Source organism: Saccostrea echinata, unplaced genomic scaffold (assembly GCF_033153115.1).
Source record: "Saccostrea echinata isolate AGI-Se365-2 ecotype Australia unplaced genomic scaffold, CSIRO_AGI_Sech_v1 ptg000084l, whole genome shotgun sequence".
Classification (NCBI taxonomy): domain Eukaryota; kingdom Metazoa; phylum Mollusca; class Bivalvia; order Ostreida; family Ostreidae; genus Saccostrea; species Saccostrea echinata.
Window position 1 is genome coordinate 1,229,593 of NW_026889833.1, and position 26,277 is coordinate 1,255,869.

The 26,277-nt window shown below is 33.8% G+C and overlaps 1 protein-coding gene across 1 annotated transcript in view; it reads right to left on the bottom strand.

The window, feature by feature from the left end:
• The window catches only part of LOC133176915 (uncharacterized), a 50,710-nt gene extending 38,719 nt beyond the window's left edge, over positions 1–11,991 (bottom strand). The window contains exons 1-18 of the mRNA XM_061311973.1: positions 11,988–11,991; positions 8,170–8,463; positions 7,764–7,888; positions 7,503–7,630; positions 7,108–7,332; positions 5,428–5,472; positions 5,196–5,282; positions 4,783–4,879; positions 4,424–4,530; positions 3,863–4,020; positions 3,611–3,757; positions 3,190–3,335; positions 2,711–2,943; positions 2,326–2,544; positions 2,005–2,092; positions 1,232–1,342; positions 255–332; positions 95–121 (exon numbers count right to left, since the gene is read on the bottom strand). Coding sequence (XP_061167957.1) covers positions 95–121; positions 255–332; positions 1,232–1,342; positions 2,005–2,092; positions 2,326–2,544; positions 2,711–2,943; positions 3,190–3,335; positions 3,611–3,757; positions 3,863–4,020; positions 4,424–4,530; positions 4,783–4,879; positions 5,196–5,282; positions 5,428–5,472; positions 7,108–7,332; positions 7,503–7,630; positions 7,764–7,888; positions 8,170–8,463; positions 11,988–11,991 — 2,319 coding nt within the window. The remainder of the gene's footprint in view (positions 1–94; positions 122–254; positions 333–1,231; positions 1,343–2,004; positions 2,093–2,325; positions 2,545–2,710; positions 2,944–3,189; positions 3,336–3,610; positions 3,758–3,862; positions 4,021–4,423; positions 4,531–4,782; positions 4,880–5,195; positions 5,283–5,427; positions 5,473–7,107; positions 7,333–7,502; positions 7,631–7,763; positions 7,889–8,169; positions 8,464–11,987) is intronic.
• Between the last annotated feature and the right edge of the window lie 14,286 nt (positions 11,992–26,277).

Sequence of the window (26,277 nt, forward strand, 5' to 3'; positions counted from 1 at the left end):
TTTAATGCTAGATACTGGTTTTCCTTTGGAAGAGTGGTGGATAATAGGATAAATGATAGTATGACCATGAATAATTATCACAGACAGGACTCACTTGAGGGTTCATTCTTCCAAAACGGTCCTTGATTAAAGGATAATGCAAAACAATTAAGTAAATCTATTCTAACTACATCTTTCATGAATAGAATTCCATTAAATTAATTAATGAATCACTACAATTTTTTTACATCTTTTGTAATACCAGTGTTTAGTACCTTGCTATCTGGAGAGGTGACATGGATGATATTGTGTTCCTCATCCGTGTTGATCCAGGTCCATCTGACACTTTCTCCCTAATAATTAAAAACCGAATCAAAGTTTACAAGTATTCTTAAACATTTCTCATTGTACTTCTGAAATTGGTGCCTGTTAAAAGTTACCTCCCTTTAAAAAGACTAAAACACTTCGAAGGAAAATCTGAAGTCAGTTACTAACTGATAAAATGTCAGTTTCTATACAGTAAAACTCGCTTATAAGGAACTCTGATATTAGTAATTCTCAGTTATGATAAGAAGAATTCCCCATCTCTCATATCATAATATGTTCTTACAGTGAAACTCATTTAGTATGAACATGGATATAGCAAATTCACAGATATAGTGAATTTTTTTTTATCCCACGCAAAATTCTAAACAAATCCTAGGAAAATATAACGATTATAAGTAACTCTGATATAGCAAATTTCTGGATATAGCGAACTGTTTTTGTGTCCCGTAGAGGTTAAAAATAACGAAATTACATCTTTTATAATGAATTTTCGGTATCTTAAAACTCAAATATTTATGTGGCATTATTTATCATTAGTATTAATATCTGAAATTCAATTCATCAGAAATCTTTAGAAACTTTAGGGAAAATTTTGTATTTAATACCACCCAGTACATATTTGGTAGTCACATTTGAAGGAAAAAATGCATATTGCGAATTTTTTATACATGTATATACTTTAACTAATTCGTTATATGGATATAACCAAATATGGAAATAGTGTTCAAAGTAAATTCACAGGTTCCTAGAACTTGGCTATAATCAAGTTTTACTGTATATGGATATTAAGTACTTTGGTTACAAGGAACTAAAAATTTATATCTCAAGAAATTCCTAATAAGCAATTTTTACTGTATATATATTTTGATCAAAAAGACAGTCTTAAACCAGTTTTAAATACTATAATTATAGAGTCTGTCCATACCTTCTGTACATATACAAAATGTGGATGAAATCCCTGCTGGTCGACTTTGATGACTGTGTTGTCATAGCGCTCATCACTGATCACACTGCTAAATCTCACATCCTCCAGGTACTGAAGAAACAAATCATCTCACAAATCAAGAATAATTATACTGTTATAATGCCTTATACAGTATTTTCAATTTGGTACTGTAGATAAATTTTGTGAAAAATTAGCTCAATAGGTGAAAAAATAATGGAGTTTTAATTTCACTATAGATGCATATGCTAAGAAATTTTAAAGTCAAGAAACAGTGGTCATCATATACACTTGTGGATGCACTTAAGGAATAACTGTCTAATTTTTTGGTTTCATGATGTGATCAATCGAGTGGCTTGCGTGATAATTTGCATAAACGCCGAAGGCGTTTATGCATAAAATTATCACGCAAGCCAATCGACTGATCATCGTCATGAAACCCCAAAATCTGACAGTTATTCCTTATATGTACATGCTCTTAATTCTGCAAATTCACATGCTACAAGCCCCCGCTTCTGTCTCTATTCGTCCCGCCCCGCTCGTGATTTTTTTTCAACACGCCTATCAATGAACCAGTAGATTTATGTAGAAATAAAGTTTTTTTTACTATTTGAAATTTTATCTCACACAAAGACATTGGAAATGTAAACATTTTATATTTCAGTGAATTAAAACATGTGTCAAAGAAAAAAATATTTGTGATTAAAACAAATTACAATTCATGTGGAATTTGCAAGATCTATTGTAAAGCTTACATTTTCGACATTTTTCTTTTGTTTGTTGAAGGACTTGCTGTAGAAATGCATCACTCCTGTTTTGTCTATAGCCTTGCTCAAACAAGACCTAAAAATAAATCAATCATAAAATTAAAACAGTAAAAACTTAATGAGCAATGCTTTGACAGTTCTCTACATGGCACTAAGTGATATGTGAAGCCATTACAAAGTTAGACAGTGGTAAGACCATGAGCAGATTTACAGCTAGACAAACTGACAGCCTTAGAGAAAGACATACAGACAGACAGACATACAAAGCAGACAGATGTACAGCTAGACAGACAGACAATAAAAACTGACCTTGCACTGACTTCTTCACACTGTAGATCTTCTGTAACTTGGTCAGGATGGGTGATTTCGACTACATTCTCTTTTTGTGGTTTGCTAAAGATCCAGCACACAATGTCGTGAACTTTGACAGAGATGGGGTCAGGACGTATGATGGGTCCTACTTCCACCTCGTGAACCACTGGCTGTGTGGTCACAACCACTGCTCCAAATATCTTTGGTAAACTTTGACTAGAAAGTAAAATTTTCTTATGTTACAAGTTTGCATATTTCATATGTTGTAACTTACTCAGATGGTAAAATTCAAAATTGATTTAAAAAAACAAAACAAAAAAAACTAGTAAATCTTGAAAAATCAATTACCTACAACCTAGCACACAAATCAACCTAATTTTACCTTTTATAGTAAAATACTCCTGGAAATTCGAAGGTGTGTACGAAAGCTGAGGGTGAGTCCCGAGGCATACCGCTGCAGAATCCCCCAGGGATGGGATCACCTTGATGGGACACCTGTATGACATTATGCTGCTTCTTGGTGCTCTGCCACACCCACCAGACCCGGTCATTGGGTCGGACCGACATGATGACCTTCTGTTCTGGACCGCTGTCTGTCAGGTGGATTGTGTGATTCTGAGAAAAACAGAAACAAGAAAAAAATTCTCATGTTTAAATATGAAAAAAGATTTTCAAGGACTTATATCCGAACAAGCAAAATTTTTTTGCTTGTAATATTTCTGTAAGTTCCCTTTTGCCAGATAATATTATATTTTGAATTTTCTTTTTCAAACAAATGAAAGCTATTTTAAAACCCAAATAATGCAAACTGCAATTTATACATTGTCCATATACAAGGGAAATAACTACAACATCACTGACCTTTTCTCCTGGGCTGACTATCACAGAACACACAGTCGAGTTCCGTACCCTGTAATGGTACACTCCAGTTGTGGAATAAAAAACTGTTGCAAATCCCACATCTGTGATCAGTTTTACAGTCTCCTCATCTGGGTGCTGGTATTTAGCTGCAGATAAAAAAACAAAGTTCTCTTTATTTCTAATAATTGCAATTCCACAATCTTTAAATTTTTTCCTTTCTCCATAAGATTTATTATTCACTAAAGTTAGTTTTACAACAAAACTTATTTGTAGTTCTGAACTGTAAATTTATCCTCCACAATGAATGCAAATATAGCAATACATTGATCTACATGTACATTATGCTTTAGAGATTGCAGTTTTGAAACTTTGCAGTTTATGGAATTTTAAGACTGTGTTTAAGACCACCTTCCTGACTTACATTCATCCTCTGGTGTGGAAGGTCGCTTCGTTGCTGGGTTCAGACATTTTTCTACCTCCCTCAGTAAAACTGGAATATTTTTCTTTGAAAACAGAATGGGGTTCCACCAGAACCAGATTCTCTCTCCTGTTCTGATTCGTACTACATCTGTTCAGATTAAAAGGCAAAAAATAAAAAATGATTAGTATGATACTGAAATTTATTACACCAATCATAACTTTTCATTTGTATTGTCCTGTGCTATGAGGTTACCTGGTTCAAAACCGTCCTCCTTGATCATTACCCTGTGTTCCTTTGGTTTAGGTTTGACTATCACAGTACCAATGTACTCAGCTGCCTCCTGGAAGTTTTGGTCCGAGTAATAGAACACTCCAGGTTCTGTGAACACATGAGACAGCAGACCCTGCTTACTGTAAAACAGATTATGTCAATCACTTAATACATGCCTCCTGTTTGTGAGCAAAAATCAAACCACTTCATTTATCAACTTATTGATAAGTCTTTTCTCTTGTGACATATTGTGGACCCCCCTTTCAAATATTTTTTTTTCGTTGTCACCTTCAATAGTTAGTAAATTTTATATGGCACAAATTTAACAAAGCTATATCACATAAACTGTAACTTAACATAAAATAGGCTAAGTGAATCAGTTGCAATAGGTCTAATTATTTAGGAAGTGGCAATATTTAACAGTAAACTATATAGAAGTCCAGATAGCACCCAGTTTACCATCATATAACATAACAATTCAATGAAAACCAGTGGTTATGTTTAAATAAATAAACTAACAGGAGAATTGATTATCTCCCCTACCTTGGTTGACTCCACCTGAAGCCATTCTGAACCGGTTGATATGGTTCCTCATCATCCTGGTTCAAGGTCGGGGCCTCTATCTGATATACACAATGGTGTTTCTTGCACTGTGAACACACAAAAAAAATGTCAGGGTTATTACCTAAAATTGTATAATCTAGAATAATGATGGCCTCTTTTTTAAAAGCAATTATTTTTTTAAAAATCTGACCTCTGTCTATTCATGTCCTCTTAAATTAATACAAAATAAAACAAAAGCTACCGGTACTGCTTTTATTTATTTATCTAAAACTTCTTTTTTTATAATTTTTAATAAATTTGCTCAGAGTTTTAAAAACTTTGAGAGTTCAAATCTCTACCTTGAATTTGTCCCAGTACCACCAGACTCTGTCCCCTGTCTCTATCAGTAACACAGGGGGGTGGTAGGCACGGTCTGATATCTCCACTTTGTACTCCCTACGGTCATCAAATGTATTTACAGTAAAGCAATTCAACATCGTCAAGTCTTAAGCAAAAGTTAGGGAACTTAATGTTAATATTTCCCGTACTTTTTAATAGGCAAACCTTTAAAACTAGACTATATTTAAGAAGAGCACTTTTCAATATCATCCTGTACTTCCAAGAAATGGCATGGCACGTACTGCCATACATTTAGGTAACTAGGCACACAAAAGGAATATTAAATTGAAATTGTTATTAACTATCATGAAGATCCACTTAGGAAACATTCCTTAATGTTAATTCTTTCTCAATAGATAACTCTCTTTAATACCTGATGCTTTGCCGGACTCTCACAACACAGAAATGTTGTTTATGAAGCTCGGAACTCTCTGTCTGAAAAAAGTATATTCCTGGACGCCTGATAAAAAGAAAAATGTTTTCTTGTAAATTTTTTTGATGCATAATTTCTCCTATTCAAAATGCACCATGTACAATTATTACCTCTACTAAAAAGTTAATAATAAAGTCGTTATATATATATATACAATGTAAATCAGACTTACGGAAATTTTTTTGAGAAGTGTCCTGTGATTGTTCTTACAACATTACTGAAAAAAAATAATCATGATTAAAAGATTTACATGTCTTAAATCATAAATACATGTAGTTGATTAAACTAGAAGGAAATTTCTGTGTACAGTGATACCTTTAATAAGTTTAATATATAGAGAATATTACATACTAAGATCCATATCATGTGTCATATCAGCCCGAGTGGCCCCATATCAGCCCGAGGGCTGATATGGGGCCTGAGGGCTGATATGACATATGATATGGATTTCAGTGTGTAGTATTCTATTTATCATATATTTAAAATACTTAATATGCGAGTTAACATAAAGTCATTGAAGAATGTTTCCTGCATGTCTATGACCCTTTTCTTTAAAATCTAATAGCGCCAATAATACATCTTTCAAAACAAATTAGTCCACAAATGTTCATAAAGAATTATTTTACATGTATATTGAAATAAAATCAAGTTAATTAACTTTTAAATTTTATACAAACGTTACTTCCAGTTTGATATGGATTTTTGCACGCTGGTCCGACACGCGATTAGGGTTGGATACCGTTAAGAATGAAACAGTACGATACCATACCAGTATTTTTGAAACGATGAGGTATTTTTAACGATATGGTACTATACCTTGATGAATGAGAATAAGGGTTCATTTCATAACAAATATGCTTTCACCAATCATCAACCTTTCAATGTTATAACCTAAAATGAGCTTATAAACTATGTTTATATTTCAACCTTTTAATAAATGACCAACAAAACAAATAAATTAAATCTCAAACAAATTAACTTGAATAGATACATAATCACAAGTATACACAACTTCCATGGTTGCTAGGACCCATTTTGTTTGGTCACACTAAACAACGAGACATTAGAAGATGGATAGAAATGCACATCATATTATTGCGACATTTTGCCTTTTTAATTTACATTTATTATCAGTTTTTATTAATTAAGTTAAACACGATTAATCTTAATAAAAGAGATATACATACTGATTTACCTCGAATATTGGCAGTCGAAAGCAAGTGTCGTATAGTCATACTAAGCATCCATTTCGTTAATTAGCCTACCCTTTCAATGTGCAGAGAATTCTATTTTAGCGAGTTTTAAATCATTTTGAATGTATTAAAATGTTTCTAAGATTAAGAAATAGTACCGTTATTAGTACCGATATTAAATGAAATGGTATTTTACCGGTATTTTTGAAGTAACTATTCGGTATGGTTTTGGTACCGAGTACCGGTATCCAACCCTACACGTGATATGGATTTTTGGACCGGTCCTTGACATGGGGTATTGTGACGTCACCCATATTGCAAAGTGCAGAATCGGTGTATTTACTACTTAGTATATGATAAAGGTCTTTAACAATTATATCAGAATTTCAAAAGAAACTGGTCTTTGAGAATGAAATTTTCATCATAAATAACTACAATAAAACTGGAAACAATGGAAATATAATGAATTCATGCTTACAGCAAAGTGATTTATATTCCCTGTAGGTTTTAAACATACCAGTACTATATATGCATTTAACAGATATACAACAAATTACATTTATTATGAATCAAGTTGTTTAATACCTGACACTTTGCCAAAACCATGTTTTACTGTAAGTATATTCTTTACAGATTTTCTTCATACATAAAACACATACCTTGCCCCATCTGCCCACTGACTTTTGACAAACACTCCTTTGTCAAACAGATAATTCACTTCCTGTACGGAGTGGGGCACAGTACAGTCCTTCCATGACCACTCAACCGTGTCCCCCTGGTCAACAGCAATGATCTGGGGGTTAAAACCATCGTCTGTCACTCCTGCCCTCAACGGCAGACGTCGTCTTACAATCACAGTCAGAGGTGTACAACGTATCTTAGACCTAAAAGAGAAAGAAACTTTGAAAACTAAGCTGAAAACATTAACTTGTAGAGTACACAGAATGGATCCCACTGAAAACATGAATATTAAGTTGTACACAGAATGGAACCCTCAATTCTCAAAATGCTAGTTTATAACTAGATCACAGTGCGACTTTTATCTTCAGCTTACACTGCAAATTTATATTCTCCTTCTAAGTTGAATTGTTGTATATAGTTATCATCTTTGTCCTTGACCTTGGCATCTTTGGAACCAAATCCACCAATCACAGGTCTTAGGTTGTCACCATCATGGATCACCTAGGTAACCAAATCAGTCACAGACTTTATGAATACATGTAACAGTAAAGTATCTCATGGCAAATTTTAGAGGGTCTTGTAAAAAAAAAAAAAGAATAACGAAATAATTTAAATTTGTGGAAATAATTATAACCTGAACAATCTCCAGGGTCTTTCTGCCTCCCTTTTCAAACAAAACTCCTTGACCTTCCATAATGATGACCTCTGGCACTGCAAACCCTGTATCCATGACATCCACCCTAGCACATTGAACTCCCTCTATTGTTGAAATAAAAATCAAAACATGTCTTTCATTTTACTAATAGGTAAAAAAGCAGCATTTCTCCATTTTACTTTTTACATTTTGCTATAAAAATTCATTCAAATCAGTTGATGCTTAATAAAGTGTAATCCCGTTCTTGATATTTTTCATTGTTCTAGAAGAAAATCTGGCAGATTCACAAGATTATACATTTCCACCTCTACAATAATTTGAGGATTGCAAAAACTTTTCTGGAAATAAAATGATGCTGTCAAACACAAAAACTTCATTAACTAACCAACATATTTCATTTTACTGGTATCCACTTCCTCCCCATCTATCTGTGCCAGATTCCGGGAGCCCCTCTGACTGAGGTCTGTTGGCTTACTAGCCTGTTCCTCCATGGTTGATTGGGAAGGACCCTCCTCTACTTGCTCAAGGGGGTCAGTCCCTGTGTCCACTCTTGCTGGTCCCTCCTGTTCCTGGTCTGGGGGGTTGGTCCCTGCTTCAACTTTTGTAGAACCCTCCTCCTCTTGTCTTATGGGACTAGTCCCAGTCTCAACTTTTGTTGGAGGGGTCTCTTCTGGTTCCTCTACAAAATATAGATCATACAATTGTAAACTCTTTCTCATCTCAATTTTATAAATTTGAATTTCAGCAAAACTTTTAAATTGACATTGATTTTAATATGAAGTCCTCTAAAACTGGTTTCATTGCCTCGCTAATTTCAGTGCTTGAATAACTTTTGCTTCAACTTTCGAAAGAAAAGGAAAATTTACAAATTCAAAAGTTTTCTATTTTCCTCTCTAACTGAAAATTTTGAATATGAAAAATTATTACAGGTTTATTAGCTAATTCTACAATTGCCACCAACCTACATTTTAAATTAGTTAAAGCAAAGTACAGTACTACTTGTAGTGTCCTATTCAAGCAGTATTCTATACATCTGAAATCCACATATATTCAAATTTACATTTTTGAGGGATTATCATTCAAACTCTACATCATGAGCAACTATACGTTGCAATCTAGTAGAGTAATTATTAATCAACCAGACTACATCAATGTTCATTTGTAACATGATTAAAAAAAGGGGGATGCAGCAATTGTCTGACTATTCAGTAAAGTTTTAACATTGTTGCTATGACTAATAGATATAAGCAAATTTATATTCTTTGAGAGAGAGCTGAGTTTAAAGTGTAGGGAACTCAACAGTTAAACAATTGTTTGGTAGCCATCAAAGGATTTCACTGAAGTGAAAGTAAACATTTTATTTTGGGCATACAATTAGATAAATTATATACACTTGAAGTGTTTTCTGTTATCATGAAATAAATACCTAAAATGTAGATAAAGCAAAATGTCAACAAAACAAATGAACCTCTTGGTAACCCAACTATTAACTAAATACTTATAATCAGTTTTCTCTACGCATACATGCTAGGGTAAAAATGGCATTCTATGTGATTTCAATTTTTATGTGCACTTAAAACTAGCTTTTAACTGATTATGCATTTCAAAGGAAGCTATAGCAGCTATAATATTGGCCTTAAATCAATACTGCAAAACGTGGTAACTTGTGCTGATATCTTGAAAAGATGACGTCGCTATCAAACTGCTGAATTTTGCTCTCATAATGATATATGTTCTATAGATTCTACAGTAAATAGAACACTTTCTTGCAATATCTGCATTATTACAAGTTAAGTGCAAGTTTATACTAAACAAATAACAACATGACATTTTGATGGATTATATCATTACTGGTTAGATTTATAGCCTGTAAGTGTTTAAAATGCACCTGTCCAGTTAATATACAGTAAAACCTCGTTATCTCGAACTTGAAGGAAACGAGAAAATACTTCGAGATAACCGAGGATTCGAAATATCCAGGGTAAAATACTTAAGAAATAAGCAGGTGGGACTTCAAAATCACTTTGAAATATCCATGGTGTTTGAGATATCCGTGTTCGAGATACCGAAGTTCAACTGTTTTTGAACATGCTGAAAGCTGAGTTACTTAGTATAAGTGTAGCTCTTTGATACTACAAAATATATACATGTAGCTATAGTTGTCTGAATATTTCTTTAAGAACATTGCAGATCAGGTATCTGATATTTATTGATGATACATGATTATTTGGCTAAAACCTCTAGTAAATATGAAGATCTTTTTGATGTTCAAACACTTGTGTGTGAATACCTACAGGGATCTAAATACAAAAGCATTTTCCCAAAAAATTAAACGTTTAATTATCAGGAAGGCATGAGGCATGATTTTTCTTATTTTTCTCTGATAAAGCAAAAAATTTACACCAGACTTTTGTCAATATATCGATACGTATTGATATTCCAGAATGTATCATATCCAAAATATAACTTACAATACGTATCAGACAGGCAGTTTTCCTTATAATTCTGTGAAAAAGTTGGGAATTTCAATTACCAAAGATAATATTTAAAGGAGATAGCACATCTTATATAATTACTACAAAATACATGGACAACTATATTTTAACATGCTAGTTTTACAGTCGTTAAAAGTTTGAATTTGAAGTGTAATTTGTAATGATAGTGAGACAAGAACTTCGAATTTGGTTATAAAACATAAACATATAAAACACTCAGTTTTTATCAACTTTATGCATTAAATGATTTAGAAGAATTTTTTTGATAGACTTGTTAAAGAATCCAATATATCGCATGTCGCTTTATAAAATTTTGTATCATATCATGTAGCATCAAAAAATTCTGCTCAATACACAGCCCTAGGAAGTATTTATTAATAAGGATTTGTCCTCAAAAAATAATCACTTAAAGGGGTAAATATTTGAAAATACATGTACTGAACATTACTGCATCATACTATTGTACTGAAACAGTATCAAGCCATATGAACATACAATAGTGTATTGATATGGCCACTTTCTTCCTCATCCCTAAGATACAGGAGTGAAAACACTAGGGAAAAAATATAACTGAGCAAACAAACAAGAGCAACAATTGAAGGATTGAGAACACGAGCCTGAAAAAGTGAGAGAGGGCAGCAACAATTGAGGGTGACAGCAATTAATAGAGAGCAAAATGCTGGGCAGCAACCAGAGAAAAGCAACATCATCAATTTGTTGCACTTAATTTTCTATGCACCCTTGATTTGCTGCTACCTAAACTGTGGACTCTGCAATCTCATATCCCTCATATTCTCCCTGACCTGATCAGTAAGCAATATATGAAAAACACATTATTTGAGATTTACATGAAATACGGACATAACAAACAGTAATCAAGCTCAAAACTCCACTGAAACTATACACATCGGGAGCAGAGCAAACACGATCTCTAAAAGCATCCGAGGTGGGATCAGCTGCCATGCAGGAGTAAGCATCCCCTGTCAACCAGTCACACCAACCATGTGTTCCTTGTTATGATCGAGCAAGCAGAAAAATCCATAAATTCAGTGTGTAAATAATGGCCTAACAATTAGTATGAAAAATGTGCCAACCCACAGATATGAATATTAAGTCTCCCAAAAAGATGCATTTTAAACTAGCATATGAATTAAAATAAGATTAATGTTCACAAAAAATAATTTAGCTATTATCATGATGATAATGAATATACAGTAAAACATGCTTATAGCGAACAAGCTTATAATGAATTGATGCTTACAGGTAAGTGATTTTCATTCTGCCTGGCCTTAAAATATAATATGAACTTAACGGATATTTAACTACTTATCAAAATTTTCCTTCCCTGGCACTCTGTCTTTGTTATAAACATGTTTTACTGTACATGTATGTAAGCTTATAACATTACAGAACATATGAACAATTTACATTTCTATATAGCATATTACAATGAACATTTAAATACCTTGCACAGTTTCCATATTTTGTATACTTATATCCCAGATTTCTAAAAACCTGTTAAATTCCAACAAATATTAATGACAAAAATCCTTAATGAAACGTTTTCAATGTTTATGAGTTTAACTTATAATCGTTCACCTTTATTGATACACAAGCACGCTGCTGCCATTAGAAACACTATCAAATTGTCGCCTGAGATAGGAAAATGGAAATTTTAAATCGGAACTTTCAATCCTTCCACCTATACCCATGTTACCGAGAAATCTTTGCACTGCAGATCTACTCATTTGAAAGTGTGTTTGATATAGCGACAGGTTTTGGATTGATGTATCAATAGCCTGATATCTAGTCAAACAAGCAGGGAGATTATTAACAGAAAATCCTGTCCTTGTTTAGGTTTAAATTATATTACCCAGGTAAGTTTCAGTGCAGGTATATTCTAAACAATGGCTACCTGTGTGCTTGTGCATAATATAATGCTTCTGGTCTGATCTTTACCTGGTGATTTCTCCAAGAATGAGAATTGAGCAATTTGAGCAGAGATGCAAACTGTAATGTTGCATTTCGATCAAGACAACAACATTAAACATAGGATTTTGTCACTTCCAAGCTTCAATACAAGCTTGACATACACAAATTTGGTACTCCATGAAAACAGCTACTCAACATTCCTCAATCAAGGTGTTTTATATGATTTCTCTGGGAGGTTGTAAAACAGTGAAGGAGTACCAACAACCTTAATATTCCTTTAAACATGTATTGATTAACTATAAAGGTATAACGCATGGTGATGAAAATGTGAACTGCCATTACATGTATGTAAAACTTTACATGTATCCAAGTAATTTATGTACCCGGTACCAAGAACATGCTCATAATGTTTTCACTGTAGTAATTCCTTTGAAATATTTTTTTTTAACTTTGAATGTAATTAATAAAAATGCTACAGTATTAATAAAAAATGCTACATAAATTTTAAAATGAATAGTCAAGAATTTTAATCTCAATTAAATTTTAATTACATTTTTGTATGAAAACTTAGCATAAAACAATTGCTATACATTTAACACAGTATAAAACACTTAGGCCAAAGTTTTATGCAATTTAAAATACCAACCCAAAATCACCTAAAGCTCCATGATTCCATTCCTCTCCCCAATGGTATCTACCTTAAAGCCCCCCTCAGATAAGATCGACATTTTATACGTATATCAGAACATATCCAGTAAACAAAGATTTTAAACTTTACGCTACATAAACAATCAACCAGTAGCAACCTTCATTGACAGACTCTGTAGTAAAGATCGAGTCAAACAAGTTAAAACATAAAATACCTGTGATACTACGATAGAAAAAAAAAAGTTCATTAATCATCTTCATCTGCATTTTACAAATGGGATTACTGTTCTAATGAAATTTCAATTAAGGATACTGATTAAATTCCCTCTCTTTAACATTAATCAACAATCAATTTATTCATTATCAGATACAGTATCACATCTGATTCAATTACTAGTATGTATAATTATATAAAATGGATCAAGACAAATCCTATACAAGAAGTAATCGGTAAAACTAAAATTTTAAAAATTCCAAAACAGAAGCACAGCTTTTAAGCCTTGGATAATGCATATTAATCATACATATGCATTTTACTAATACTCACCAGTGTATTATTAGTACTGTGAAGTAGTGAAATAGTCACTCATAAGATTCCTAATTGTACTCATTTACATCACACTATCCCCAAATCTATCATGTATTATCACAACAAAAACTGATGGGTACAATGCAACATGATCCATTTAAAACTTCAGATACAACTGGAGAAAAAGTCCTGAATACAGAATCTGTTTAAGGAAATATGTACATGCAACTCTGGCTTTATATGGAGCAATAAAATAGTTAGGTCAATCATATGGTCCTTGAGACTTAAACAAATATCATAACCATGGAAATTAAACGGCAATAAAATTCATTGATTTTCCAAACTGAGCAACATTGGGGAAAGGTAGCCATGAAGTTACACTACACTACTTAATAATTCATTGACAATGGCTTACAGCACTGGTATTATACAACACTGGCATTTTATACAGCCCACACTATACCTAATCTGGATCATATTTATGCTTTAATGTCTGGAGAAGCTTTTCAAATGGAACATAATTTTATGTTTTCAGTTTTTTTTTTTAAAAGTGGTTGAGAAATTTAGATAGGTCGACAATAAAAGTTGGAAATTTATCAGATGCTGAAGCTGAGCTGGACTTTAATTAAGAAGGATATCAATTATTCATAGGCAGAAGGCTGTAGATGTGTATAGTCAACAACTTGTTGAAACAGTAAAAGAAATATAACAGTGTCAAACACAAAAGGTGCTGCAATGGTAATTTTACATAGGCACTCTTTACATGCATGGGGGAGCTGGAAATCTATCAGTCTGTCAAATACTATAAGCACTTCAGGTTTATATCACAATCAGTTGTACCAAATGAACTATTTAACACCCAAAGACAATATATTCTAAATTCACATCATACTCTCTATTTATAAAAAGGCAGGTGATAAAGTCAAGTAATTTTGTTCAATTTGTTCCATGCATTCTTGTGTGAAATTTAACATTTAATTTGGCAATTTTACTCTAAAACAGATAAATGAGATAAAACTCGTTTTGTAAAACTTTTTCTTTAAGAAGGAAATATTATAATTATTTTATCTTCTGCCTTATTCTAAATATTTAAAAAAAATTGCTAAATAAATGAAGTTACAAATTTAAGAAGATATAGTGAAAAAGATGAAAACTTGTTATCATTTAACCTTTTGCATAAACTCTGATGATGTCACTATGATAAATTGAAATTTTTTGTAACAGTTGTTCATTTACGTACATAATTATACAGCCTTTTCAAGACCCCCCCCCCCCCCCCCCAACAAAAAAACCCCTCGATTGTTTTATCAATACTAGAGTTATCTATGCATTAATTAAAAAAAGGTGTACAATATTCATATTTCTAAGAATATGAAAAGATATTTTGATATCGACAAGCATTTTTAAACAGTTTTAATTGGTAGGCAAGATTGTAAAACAAGCCAACATTGTTGGTCTTTAAGTAACTTTTTTTGTTTCTAACAGCCCTGATAAATAAAATGCTCTGTGAAAATATAGCAACTAGATGTAGAAATTTAATACTTCATTACGTTAGCTACTGTATGTTCTTTTTATTCAACTGAAATCATTTCAGCATTTACTAAAAAAAACCAGAGACCTATATACTAATGGGATAGGCAACTCTCGCAAGTCTCGCGATATTTCGTAAGTTGCGGGATTTCGTAAGTCAATTTTAATTAAATATATCTCTTTTGTTATCAAATATTTCAGAATAAAATCTTAATTTATCTATCAAAAAAATTATTCAAGATTTGTTATTAGCACTGTTTTTATTCCGTATCTTAGTAGTAATTACGTTTATTGATCAGTGCGTGCCCCTGATCGGCCGTATTTCTGAGAAATCGCCGATTTTGGTGGTTGTTTACTTAATAGCTAAATTATTTTATAATATGTGCTTTTAAATTTATTAAATTTCCATTCTGATACACAAAAAGAACAGATTACATTAATCAGAGAACAAGCTTTTTACTGGGAAAAAACTTAGTTTGAAAAACTTGCAGTGTTGTATGTGCCGTTTTGGGTAAATAAACATGGCGCTTAAGGAGTTGCTTATCCCGTTAGTATATAGGTTTCTGAAAAAACACATGACATGTTTTAGCCTCAACATTTTCAGCAAACTTACCCATATCAATCTTCTTAAACAAATCTACATGACCACAAAAACCATTATACCAAAAAATGTGTCAAACCCAAAATAATTAAATATTCACAACATTGCTGTTTAAAAATGAGAGAAAAACTAAAAATGAAAGTACGTGCATGCCTATCAGCTGGATTTTCTATAAATGCGAGTAATATATATTGCCAATCTCTTAAAATCAACAACAGAATAAAACAAATATCTTTTTTTCATTACCTATCGTCCTTTTAATATCTAAATCAAGATGAAAATAAGTTGTTATCAAACTTTGTCATGTGTTTAGAGGAAATTCGAACATATTAGACGTTAGACGTCTGTATAAAAGCAAAGGGCAGAAAAAGGTAGAATTCTCAAACATTAAATAACAAGTTATTCAACACTTACCTACAAAAAGAGATACACCCTTAACAAAAAAGACGTTTGCGATTAATAGTAGAGCTTTTGGGGTTTGCCGCCTATGGCATCCGCCATATCGTAAACAACCGAATCGTCATTCTTCGTCAGGGAAACTTGTGTCACGTGATCACGCACCTGCTAAACCACGGAAATATTTCCCGCATTTTGCCGTACAAACAGTTATGAACGATAAGCTTATATTTAGACGGTGTCCTTGTCTTCAGAACCGAGTTACCCCCAATTTTTTTTTCATTATCTAAAGCTGAAATTTTTGGAAATTTGGTTTTAATTAATGAAACATTTAAATTCTTTTTCTTCGGTGATCGTATTAAATTCTTCATTTCAGAAAATGAGTTTCATCATGTATACTCTTTACACATAAGCGATTTTTTCTAGGGATGTTGGTAAACGTAACCACTTCAATTGTTGTAACCTTTGACAGGAAAATCTTAATTTACATCATGTGCATAGAGATCTTCTGTGATCAAAAGTACAGTACGTAAATAATTCTCATAACCCCACTTTTGTTCGAGTTGCACCTATATATATGCAGGGACCTATATACTAAGTATATAGGTCCCTGATATATGTCATTGTGTGCTTAATTTTCCATCAGTATAGCTTTGTTGACTACGCCAATATTTTACATAATAATCTAATATGGTTTTACTACAGACTGGCTTAATTAAAATTAAATTTATGCTTTACATAACAAACTAACTGGTTAATTCATCTCTGAAAAAGCAAGACTATATCGAGCCAACGTTGGTTGGTTGGTTGGTATATAGTGTTGGCGTTTGAATTTCCCGGTATTAAAATTGTAAGAAATGCAATCATTATATTTGTTTATTATGTTGTAAAATTGATTTTTTAAATGTTTTAAAAACGTTTTTAGAAATGTTTTCAAAAACGTTTAAAAAAAATAAAAATGTTTTCAAAACAAAAGTACAATGTTTTTGAAAAACGTTATAATAACGTTTAACAAGAGGCCCATGGGCCACATCGCTCACCTGATCACATTGGCTAGGAAAAAAAAAGCAAAAATCAGTTAAGTATTGAAAAGTTAACGGGGGGGGGGGGGAGGGGGTTGAATTTTAAACTACCTGATGATGCTTTCATATCAATATAACAAATGGCATTGCTGTTCTTGAGCAGAAGATTTTTTCCCATATATTCATTTGTAAAAATTTGATCCCCCATTGGCCCCACCCTACCCCCGGGGTCCCTCATTTGAACAAATTTCATTCCACAGTACCCAAGGATGCCTCCATATCAATTTTACTAATCATGGCTTTTCTGTTCTTGAGGAAAAGATTTTTTCCTGTATATTTCTATGTAAAACTTTGATCCCCCATCGTGGCCCCACCCTACCCCCGGGGGTCATGATTTGAACAAATTTGAATCTACACTACCAGAGGATGCTTCCATATAAATATGACCAATCATGGCTTTGCTGTTCTTAAGAAGAAGATTTTTAAAGATATTTTCCTATATATTTCTATGTAAAACTTTGATCCCCCATTGTGGCCCACCCTATCCCCGTGGGTCATGATTTAAACAAACTTGAATCTACACTACCTGAGGATGCTTCCATATATATATGACTAATTATGGCTTTGCTGTTCTTAAGAAGAAGATTTGTAAAGATATTTTCCTATGTATTTCTATGTAAAACTTTGATCCCCCATTGTGGCCCCACCCTATCCCCGTGGGTCATGATTTAAACAAACTTGAATCTAAACTACCTGAGGATGCCTCCATATAAATATGACCAATCATGGCTTTGCTGTTCTTAAGAAGAAGATTTTTTAAAATATTTTCCTATATATTTCTATTTAAAACTTTGATCCCCCATTGTGGCCGCACCCTACCCCCGGGGGTCATGATTCGAACAAACTTGAATCTGCACTACCCGAGGATGCTTCCATATAAATATGACCGATCACGGCTTTGTTGTTCTTAAGAAGAAGATTTTTTAAAATATTTTCCTATATATTTCTATGTAAAACTTTGATCCTCATTGTGGCCCCACCCTACCCCCGGGGGTCATGATTTGAACAAATTTCATTCTACACTACCCAAGGATGCCTCCATATCAAATTTACTAATGCAGGCTTTTCTGTTCCTCAGAAAAATATTTTTTCCTGTATATTTCTATGTAAAAGTTTGATCCCCCATTGTGGCCCCACCCTATCCCCAGGGGTCATGATTTGAACAAACTTGAATCTACACTACCTGAGGATGCTTCCATATAAATATGACCAATCATGGCTTTGCTGTTCTTAAGAAGAAGATTTTTAAAGATATTTTCCTATATATTTCTATGTAAAACTTTGATCCCCCATTGTGGCCCCTCCCTACCCCCGGGGGTCATGATTTGAACAAACTTGAATCTACACTACCTGAGGATGTTTCCACATAAGTTTCATCTTTCCTGGCCCAGTGGTTCTTGAGAAGAAGATTTTTAAATGATGCCATTATTTTTTCACTAATTCCTAATTATCTCCCCTTGAAAGAGGGCGTGGCCCTTCATTTGAACAAACTTGAATCCCCTTTACCCAAGGATACTTTGTGGCAAGTTTGGTTGAATTTGGCCCAGTGGTTATTGAGAAGAAGTCGAAAATGTGAAAAGTTTACAGACGGACAGACGGACGGACGGACAGACGGACGACGGACAAAAAGTGATCAGAAAAGCTCACTTGAGCATTCGGCTCAGGTGAGCTAAAAAACCACACAAAATAACGTTGTAATAACGTTTTAAAAGATGTTTTTATAACATTTTCACAACGTTTTTCAGTATAACGTTTTAATAATGTTGTGCTAACTGGGTCTACACTAACTCAGGATGCTTCCATATTTCTTTGACAGATTTTTAAAAAAAATTTCCCACATGTTTTATCTTCTATTAGGTCAACGCTCTACCCCCAGGGGACATAATCTTTGCTGTTCTTGAGATTTTTAAAGATTTTTCCAATGTATATCTGGCCCCACCCTACTCCTGGGGGCCATGATTTGAAGAAACTTGAATCTACACTACCTGAGGATGCTTCCATATAAATATGACTAATCATGGCTTTGCTGTTTTTGAGAAGATTTTTAAATATTTTTTTCTATGTATATCTATGTAAACCTTTGATCATCCATTGTAACCCACCCTACCCCTGGGGGTCATGATTTGAACAAACTTGAATCTGCACTACCCGAGGATGCTTCCATATAAAATAAAATACATTTTTGTTTAATCAAGGCTCTGCTGTTCTCGAGAAGAAGATTTTAAAAGATTTCTCCTATCTTTTCCTACATAAAAATTTGATCATCCATTATGGTCCCACCCTACACCCGGGGGTCATGATTTGAACAAACTTGAATCTACACTGCCTGAGGATATTTCCACATAAGTTTCATCTTTCCTGGTCCAGTGATTCTGGAGAAGAAGATTTTTAAAGATATTTCCTATGTATTCTTATGTAAAACTTTGATCATCCATTGTGTCCCCGTCCCAACCCCTTTGGTCATGGTTTGAACAAATTTGAATCTGCACTACACGAGAATGTTTCCACATAAGTTTCATCTTTCCTTGCCCAGTGGTTCTGGAGAAGAAGATTTTAATTAAAAGATTTTCCCTATGTATTCCTATGTAAAACTTTGATCGTCCATTGTGGCCCCACACTACACCCGGGGTCATGATTTGAACAAACTTGAATCTACACTATACCTGAGGATCTTTCCACGTAAGTTTCATATCTTTCCTGACCTAGTGGTTCTGGAGAAGAAGAAAAAGATTTTTTAAAGATTTTTCCTAATGTATTCCTATGTAAAACTTTGATCTACCATCCATTGTGGCCCCGCCCTACCCCCGGGGTCATGGTTTGAACAAATTAGAATCTACACTACATGAGAATGTTTCTACGTAACTTTCATCTTTCCTAGCACAGTGGTTCTGGAGAAGAAGATTTTTAAAGATTTTACTAGTAATAATGTATTCTTATGTAAAAATTTGATCATCCATATTGGCCCTACCCCCAGCGGTCATGATTTTTACAAACTTGAATCTACACTACCTAAAGATGTTTCCATATAATTTTCATCTTTCCTGGCCCAGTGATTCTTGAGAAGAAGATTTTTAAAACATGCCACCAATTTTCACTATTTCGTAATTATCAAACCTTGAAAGAGGGCGTGGCCCTTCATTTGAACAATGCTTTGTGGCAAGTTTGGTCAAAATTGGCCCTGTGGTTCTGGAGAAGAAGATGAAATTGTGAAAAGTTAACAAGGACGACGACGACAACAACGACGACAGACGATCAGAAAAGCTCACTTGAGCCTTCGGCTCAGGTGAGCTAAAATATATTTTATATTTAAATTTTATTTTATATTTTATTTATTAAATTCATATAAGAGCAGTAGTTACTACAAACGAAATAAAATTAATGACCTGAACAAAATATTTCTTTAAAATTCAGACATATTTCAAGAGTGACTTGTCAACACCAGAGTTGAGATCAACCGACTAATTCTCAACTAGAACGCAGACCACGAACATGCAGTGGAATTCGTAATTCGTAAAGACGTCTTATACTTGCAACAGTGATAATTGTCTGACGTCATGGCGTCAGACAGTACTAGATTTAGCCAAGGCTTGTTGGTCAAGTTGTTCAATAGAATTCTTGTGATAACTTGATCTTGGAAACTTCATACTAACTTAACTATCAATTGGAGAGAATGAGGAGTAAAGGAAACATGCTAAACACCCAAACAAGCCAGAGCATTGGAGCTGATGTCATTATTATCACATTATACATTACAGGTTACATAACATTTGACCATTCCCGAATACATCATTCATGTCCAGCAAAACAGAAGGAATGAGCTGGTCAACTCTTGTCGATTTTCTTATCAGATTAACAAATGGATGTTTATTTTCAATGCATACTGAGTCTCTCTACCTTTAGAATTTTTTATAAATTTACACATATATTTATATTCATAACTTGCAGACGTTTGTTTTATACATAGTTAAAAAATATCAAGGTAATTGATAGATGTTGAATATTCTTTTGCTAAATGCAAAGATGTTAGCTCATTTTGTAACGCGTTTATTTTTTTTTTTAAATTTATTATCAAAATTGTTCTCTAATTGATGTTAAGATTTTTATGTGTTGTACATAGTTTTTTCTTTCAAAAGCACTGGTTATATCTTTGTATCCATGAACAGGCCCGTTGGAAAAAATTTCAGAAATTTTCAGTTTAAGGTGGACACTATCAAGGAAAAAATCCTCATATAGCATAAAAACGTTATCAGAAGTTAAATATTTACATGATTTAGGGGACACAAGCATAAAATAGTTATGTATAAATCGGCATAATTATAGGGTCACCCCCCCCCACCCCCCACCGGCCGGTTCCTACGTCCATAGAAAAAGAAATTACAAGTAATATAGTGTATAAAGAATAAATTCATATTCAAGTTTAATTTAGATTTATGTTGATTCCACTGAATTGAACTCTTCTTGTTTCTTAGCAAAAGAATTCATTTCATTTACGCAGACTGGATTTAACTTTCCTTGATTCTTCGCGTAAAAATAAATTTGCTCAAGTTAGACAAGCTTTTTAGGAAATGTAATACTTGTATCATTATATTTTGAGAAGTAGCATATTTTACCTCTGGACATAAAATCAAATTGTCTATGTAAACCTGTAAATATTAGTTCTAGGTTAAGCAGAAAACGCCTGAAAAATGTGTTTCTGTCGGATAATTAGTCTAACGTATCATACATATATTTGAAAAACAATTCATTTAAATTCGTGAACAAACAGGTACTGTAGTCTTTGGATTTTTCAAGAAGCTAATTTTACACTGAGTTAAAATTTGAGTTTGAGACGAAATAATTCAAAGTATATATTTTTAAATTTCATACTAAATTTTAACTATTCTTGAGTCGAAAACACTCATTTCTATATTAAAAAGCAGTTGACTCTTGTATATTGTCGATGTGTTTTTAGCATTGAAAAAAGAGGAGAAATTTGGCTCTAGTGTGAGACTTCCCCTCGGGGGAAAATCCGACTTTAGAGTACAGATTCGGGGTTGGGAAAGCTGGTTATGGAGGAAATACTACTCTACAACAACCTGGTAATCCGTAGTCAAATTTAGTGGGAAAACAAGGCTTAACAATTGGTATGAAATAGGCCAGCAAATCTAGAGAAACTAAACCCTAATTAGCTATCCGTGAAATTGAGTTTGAAATTTTAATATATAGATTTATAGATTTAAAAAGTCGCCCACATCCAGACCCATGTGAAAAAAGATTAATCTATGCACTATTTAATGCTTACTTCAGGCGCGGATCCAGGAATTGAAATTGGGCGGGGGGGCGCAATAAGTAGGCAGGGGGACTGGGGGCCGCCTTGAGGCCCCAGTGGGTCCAGGGCGAAGCCCAGGTGGGGGCCTAGGGGGCGAAGCCCCCGGAACTCCTGGATTCTAGAGATTTTGTAGGGTAAAAATGAAGTGTACCGAGTAGACATTTTTACATTTTCTCGACAAAAAATGTGATTTACTCTAACTTTGACAACTTTAGGGGGGTGGGGGGTGCGACCCCTCCCTTAAATCCGCCACTGTACTTAGTGTTATAATCGAATACATATGACACCGGAAATTGTGAAATTTATAATTTTCCGGCGAGAGAAAAATTACTAGCTTTCACTTCCGCAAACCTATATAGAATGCTATTGAAAACTGTGCATACCATTATCATCTAATACAAATTATGATTCATTTTATTATCATGTTTCACATTGCATCTATTTATTCAAAAACTGGAAATGTTTCCTATACTGAGTAAGTACATGTAACACATTTCAATATCTTTGATTTCTCGTATCTTTTATCAGAATGCGTGTATTCAAAAGGTTTTCTTGAAATTCAGAAAGAATGGAACACCGAGTTGCGGCTACAGTTTTTATCATGTCAATAATACCTGCAAAGGTAGGTTAAATCAACTGCATATTTTTTGGTCGTAAAATGTGTTTGAAAATGCTCAGTAATATGGGGTGGGGGTTGGTATGCACCCGTGTATTAAGGTATCTCAGTTTGACATTAATTATTACTTTGATATTACTCTAGAGTGTCCCGCTGGATATTTTGGACAGAACTGCTCCAGAAAATGCCCCGACGGGTGGTATGGATCTTTGTGTAGTTCAAAATGCCCATGTCCTTCAGCAGATTGCAATCATGTCAGCGGTTGTCTGCAAAGAACAGGTAAACGTTAATGATATTTTTAATAAAAACCAATGAGTTTATTTCAGACACTATATATGAGTTGTTTAAATTCAACGGTGCTAAAATTTATAACAAGGGTACTAATGCCAATTTTTTTCATTCTATAGAATTGTGACCTTGTGACAGATACATGTACTTTGTTTCGTGATCTCAAAACGTTACTCACTATGGGATTAATTCCACAAAAAAAATAAATTAAAACTACCGTGTTTATTTCGAAATTTACAGAAAACAAGAGGCCCAAGGGCCTTAACAGTCACCTGAGTATAATACAACAAATTAAAGGATGCATAGAGTATAAAATGAACTGAAAGGTGAAGCTTTGTTGCCCAAAAGCAAGAAAAATAGGGTGACCAGGATCAACAAAATAATTAGTCTTAAATGTAGTATTCATTAACAGTTCATAAATTAGGGTTTAATCTGTTCCCCATTTATCACTATCACCATTCAGTATGTTAACAAATTATCAATGCTTTCAAGTACATTATTTACAGTTATCTATTATCAAAAGTAAATGGCAAAGGGGAATAACTCCTCTCAGTAGAATACAAATTAATAGAGCCCTGGCCAGGACCAAAACACTTGACCAAATGGTCCAGATGTTCATAAATCTGGTAAAAATGCCCTTCCTTTTTAAAACTTTTACTCTGTTTGCCTCTGATATGCTCAGGTGCGGAGAAGATATTTAAAGAATTAATGCATTTTTACTACAGATTCACTATATTATCAACTATATTATCAATATAATATAGTGAATATAATATTATCTATATTATCCCCCCCCCCCCCCACCGAGAAACACCAGAGCCTCTGACCCTGGGACCATAAGTCCACAAGTTTGCTCATCATAACTAATTACTTTGTTTATTTGCTTTACACTAAGGAGCAGACAGGATTATTTAATAGAATTAATGCATTTTCACTATACATGTATTATCAAGAGCCCCACCCTTACACCAGCACATCTGACCCATTCACTACTCTGGAAGAAGCACTCTTGCTCATCATAACTATACACTTAGCTTCTTTGCTTTTTAACTAGAAGCATTAAAGAATATTTTCAAAGAAAATTTGCTTTTTCACTTTATAATCAATAGAAGCCCCCCCCCCCCACTCCCCTCTCACCAGAACCCTTGAACCTGGGGTCATGAAATTCACAATTTTGGAAGAGGCATCCTTGGGTATCATAACAATGTACTTAGTTTGTTTAAATAATACCCAGGGACAGAGAAGAAGATTTTCAAAGAAATAATTCACCTTCACTATAGGATCTATATAGCCCCGCCCTAGCACCAGAACCTCTGTCCCCGGGGCCATGAATTTTACAATTTGGGAAAAGGCATCCTTGCTTATCATAACAATGTACTTAGTTTGTTTAAATAATACCCAGGTGGAGAGAAGAAGATTTTTAAAGAATTAAAACATTTTCACTTTATAATCAATAGAGCCCCGCCCTAACACCAGAACCCCTGACCCTGGCGCCATGTATTTCACACTTTTGGTAGAGTCACCCTTGCTTATCATAACTATGTATTTAATTTGTTAAATAATACCAAGGAGTAGAGAAGAAGATTTTCAAAAAAATAAAGCACTTTCACTATATGAGGTATAAAAAGCCCCGCCCTAGCTCCAGAACCTCTGACCCTGGAGCCATGAATTTCACAATTTTGGTAGAGTCAACTTTGCTTATCATAACTATGTATTTAATTTGTTTCAATAATACCCAGGAGTAGAGAAGAAGATTTTCAAAGAAATAATGCACTTTCACTATATGATCTATATAGCCCAGCCCTAGCACCAGAACCCCTGACTTTCACAATTTTGGTAAAGGGCTCAATGCTTATTACAATCATGCCAACAGTTTGACTGCTTAATGACCAGTAGAAAAGAGGAAGATTTTTAAAAATTGCATTGATTTTGATGGTTTTGGCCCCACCCCTCAGGCCCCAGGGGGACATGAGCCATGAATTTCACAATGTTTGTTCCCCTTCACTCATAGATGCTATAATTAGATGCCAAAATTAGTTGAAATTGGTTCACTGGTTCTAGAGAAGAAGATGAAAATGTTCAAAAGTTTACGACCGACGAACGACGCACGCCTCACGACGACAGAAAGAGATAGCAATAGGTCACCTGAGTAACTCAGGTGACCTAAAACGCGAGAGATAAAAGGACATTCTTGGGCATTTAAAGCTACTTTTGTGAATAACCTAATTCTGCTTGTACCGCGACACGCGATTGGATAGAAAACATAATTAGTTTATATATTGTATAACCCGTGTTTTCAACGTTAATGACGATGCATAACATACATGAAACTCGTATCATAACGTATCAATCGCTTAAATGAATGCTATTGCATTTGAAGTCATTTTTGACGGGACATTTTTTTTGTACGAAATGAAGGACAATTAAACTACTAGAAATTGATTTTATAGCTACATAAGTTACACATGTACTTGCATAACCTGGGTAAGATCAGTTTATGCTTTTATAGAAACAGCTTTGCTGTTTGCAGAGCGTAAACTGAACCAACTCAGTCTATACAGAGTAACTTAGGTAGCTAACCAATTCATTCCTTAATTTAAGTCTAAATTATGTCGTCTGTAGATACTGTTACTTTTTACAAACCTACGTATTCTCCAGTACCACCGGGGTAATTTCAACCAAACATGCCATAAAGCACACATGTGTGAAGGGTATTGGACTTTGCTCAAAGGAAGGCCATGTCCCTTTTCAAAGGGAGATTTTTATGAACAACCAAAAAAGTTGATGAAACTTTAACGTAATCTTTTCATGGATCACAATTAGTCTTCTAATATGCAATTATCCCAAGATTCGTTCTTTTTAATCATGGCAGCCAGGGGTATGGTAGAGCCATATTAGGGATATCAACCATTCACACACGAAAATACAGAAACGAAATCTCTCTAATACTTATAAAGCAGAGGAGTTTTGGTCAATCGGGTGAGCGTTGTTGCCCATGAGACTCTTTTTTCTTAATTGAAATACACATATATAATATCATGTAATTATCCATGTTACAGAGTCTTAAA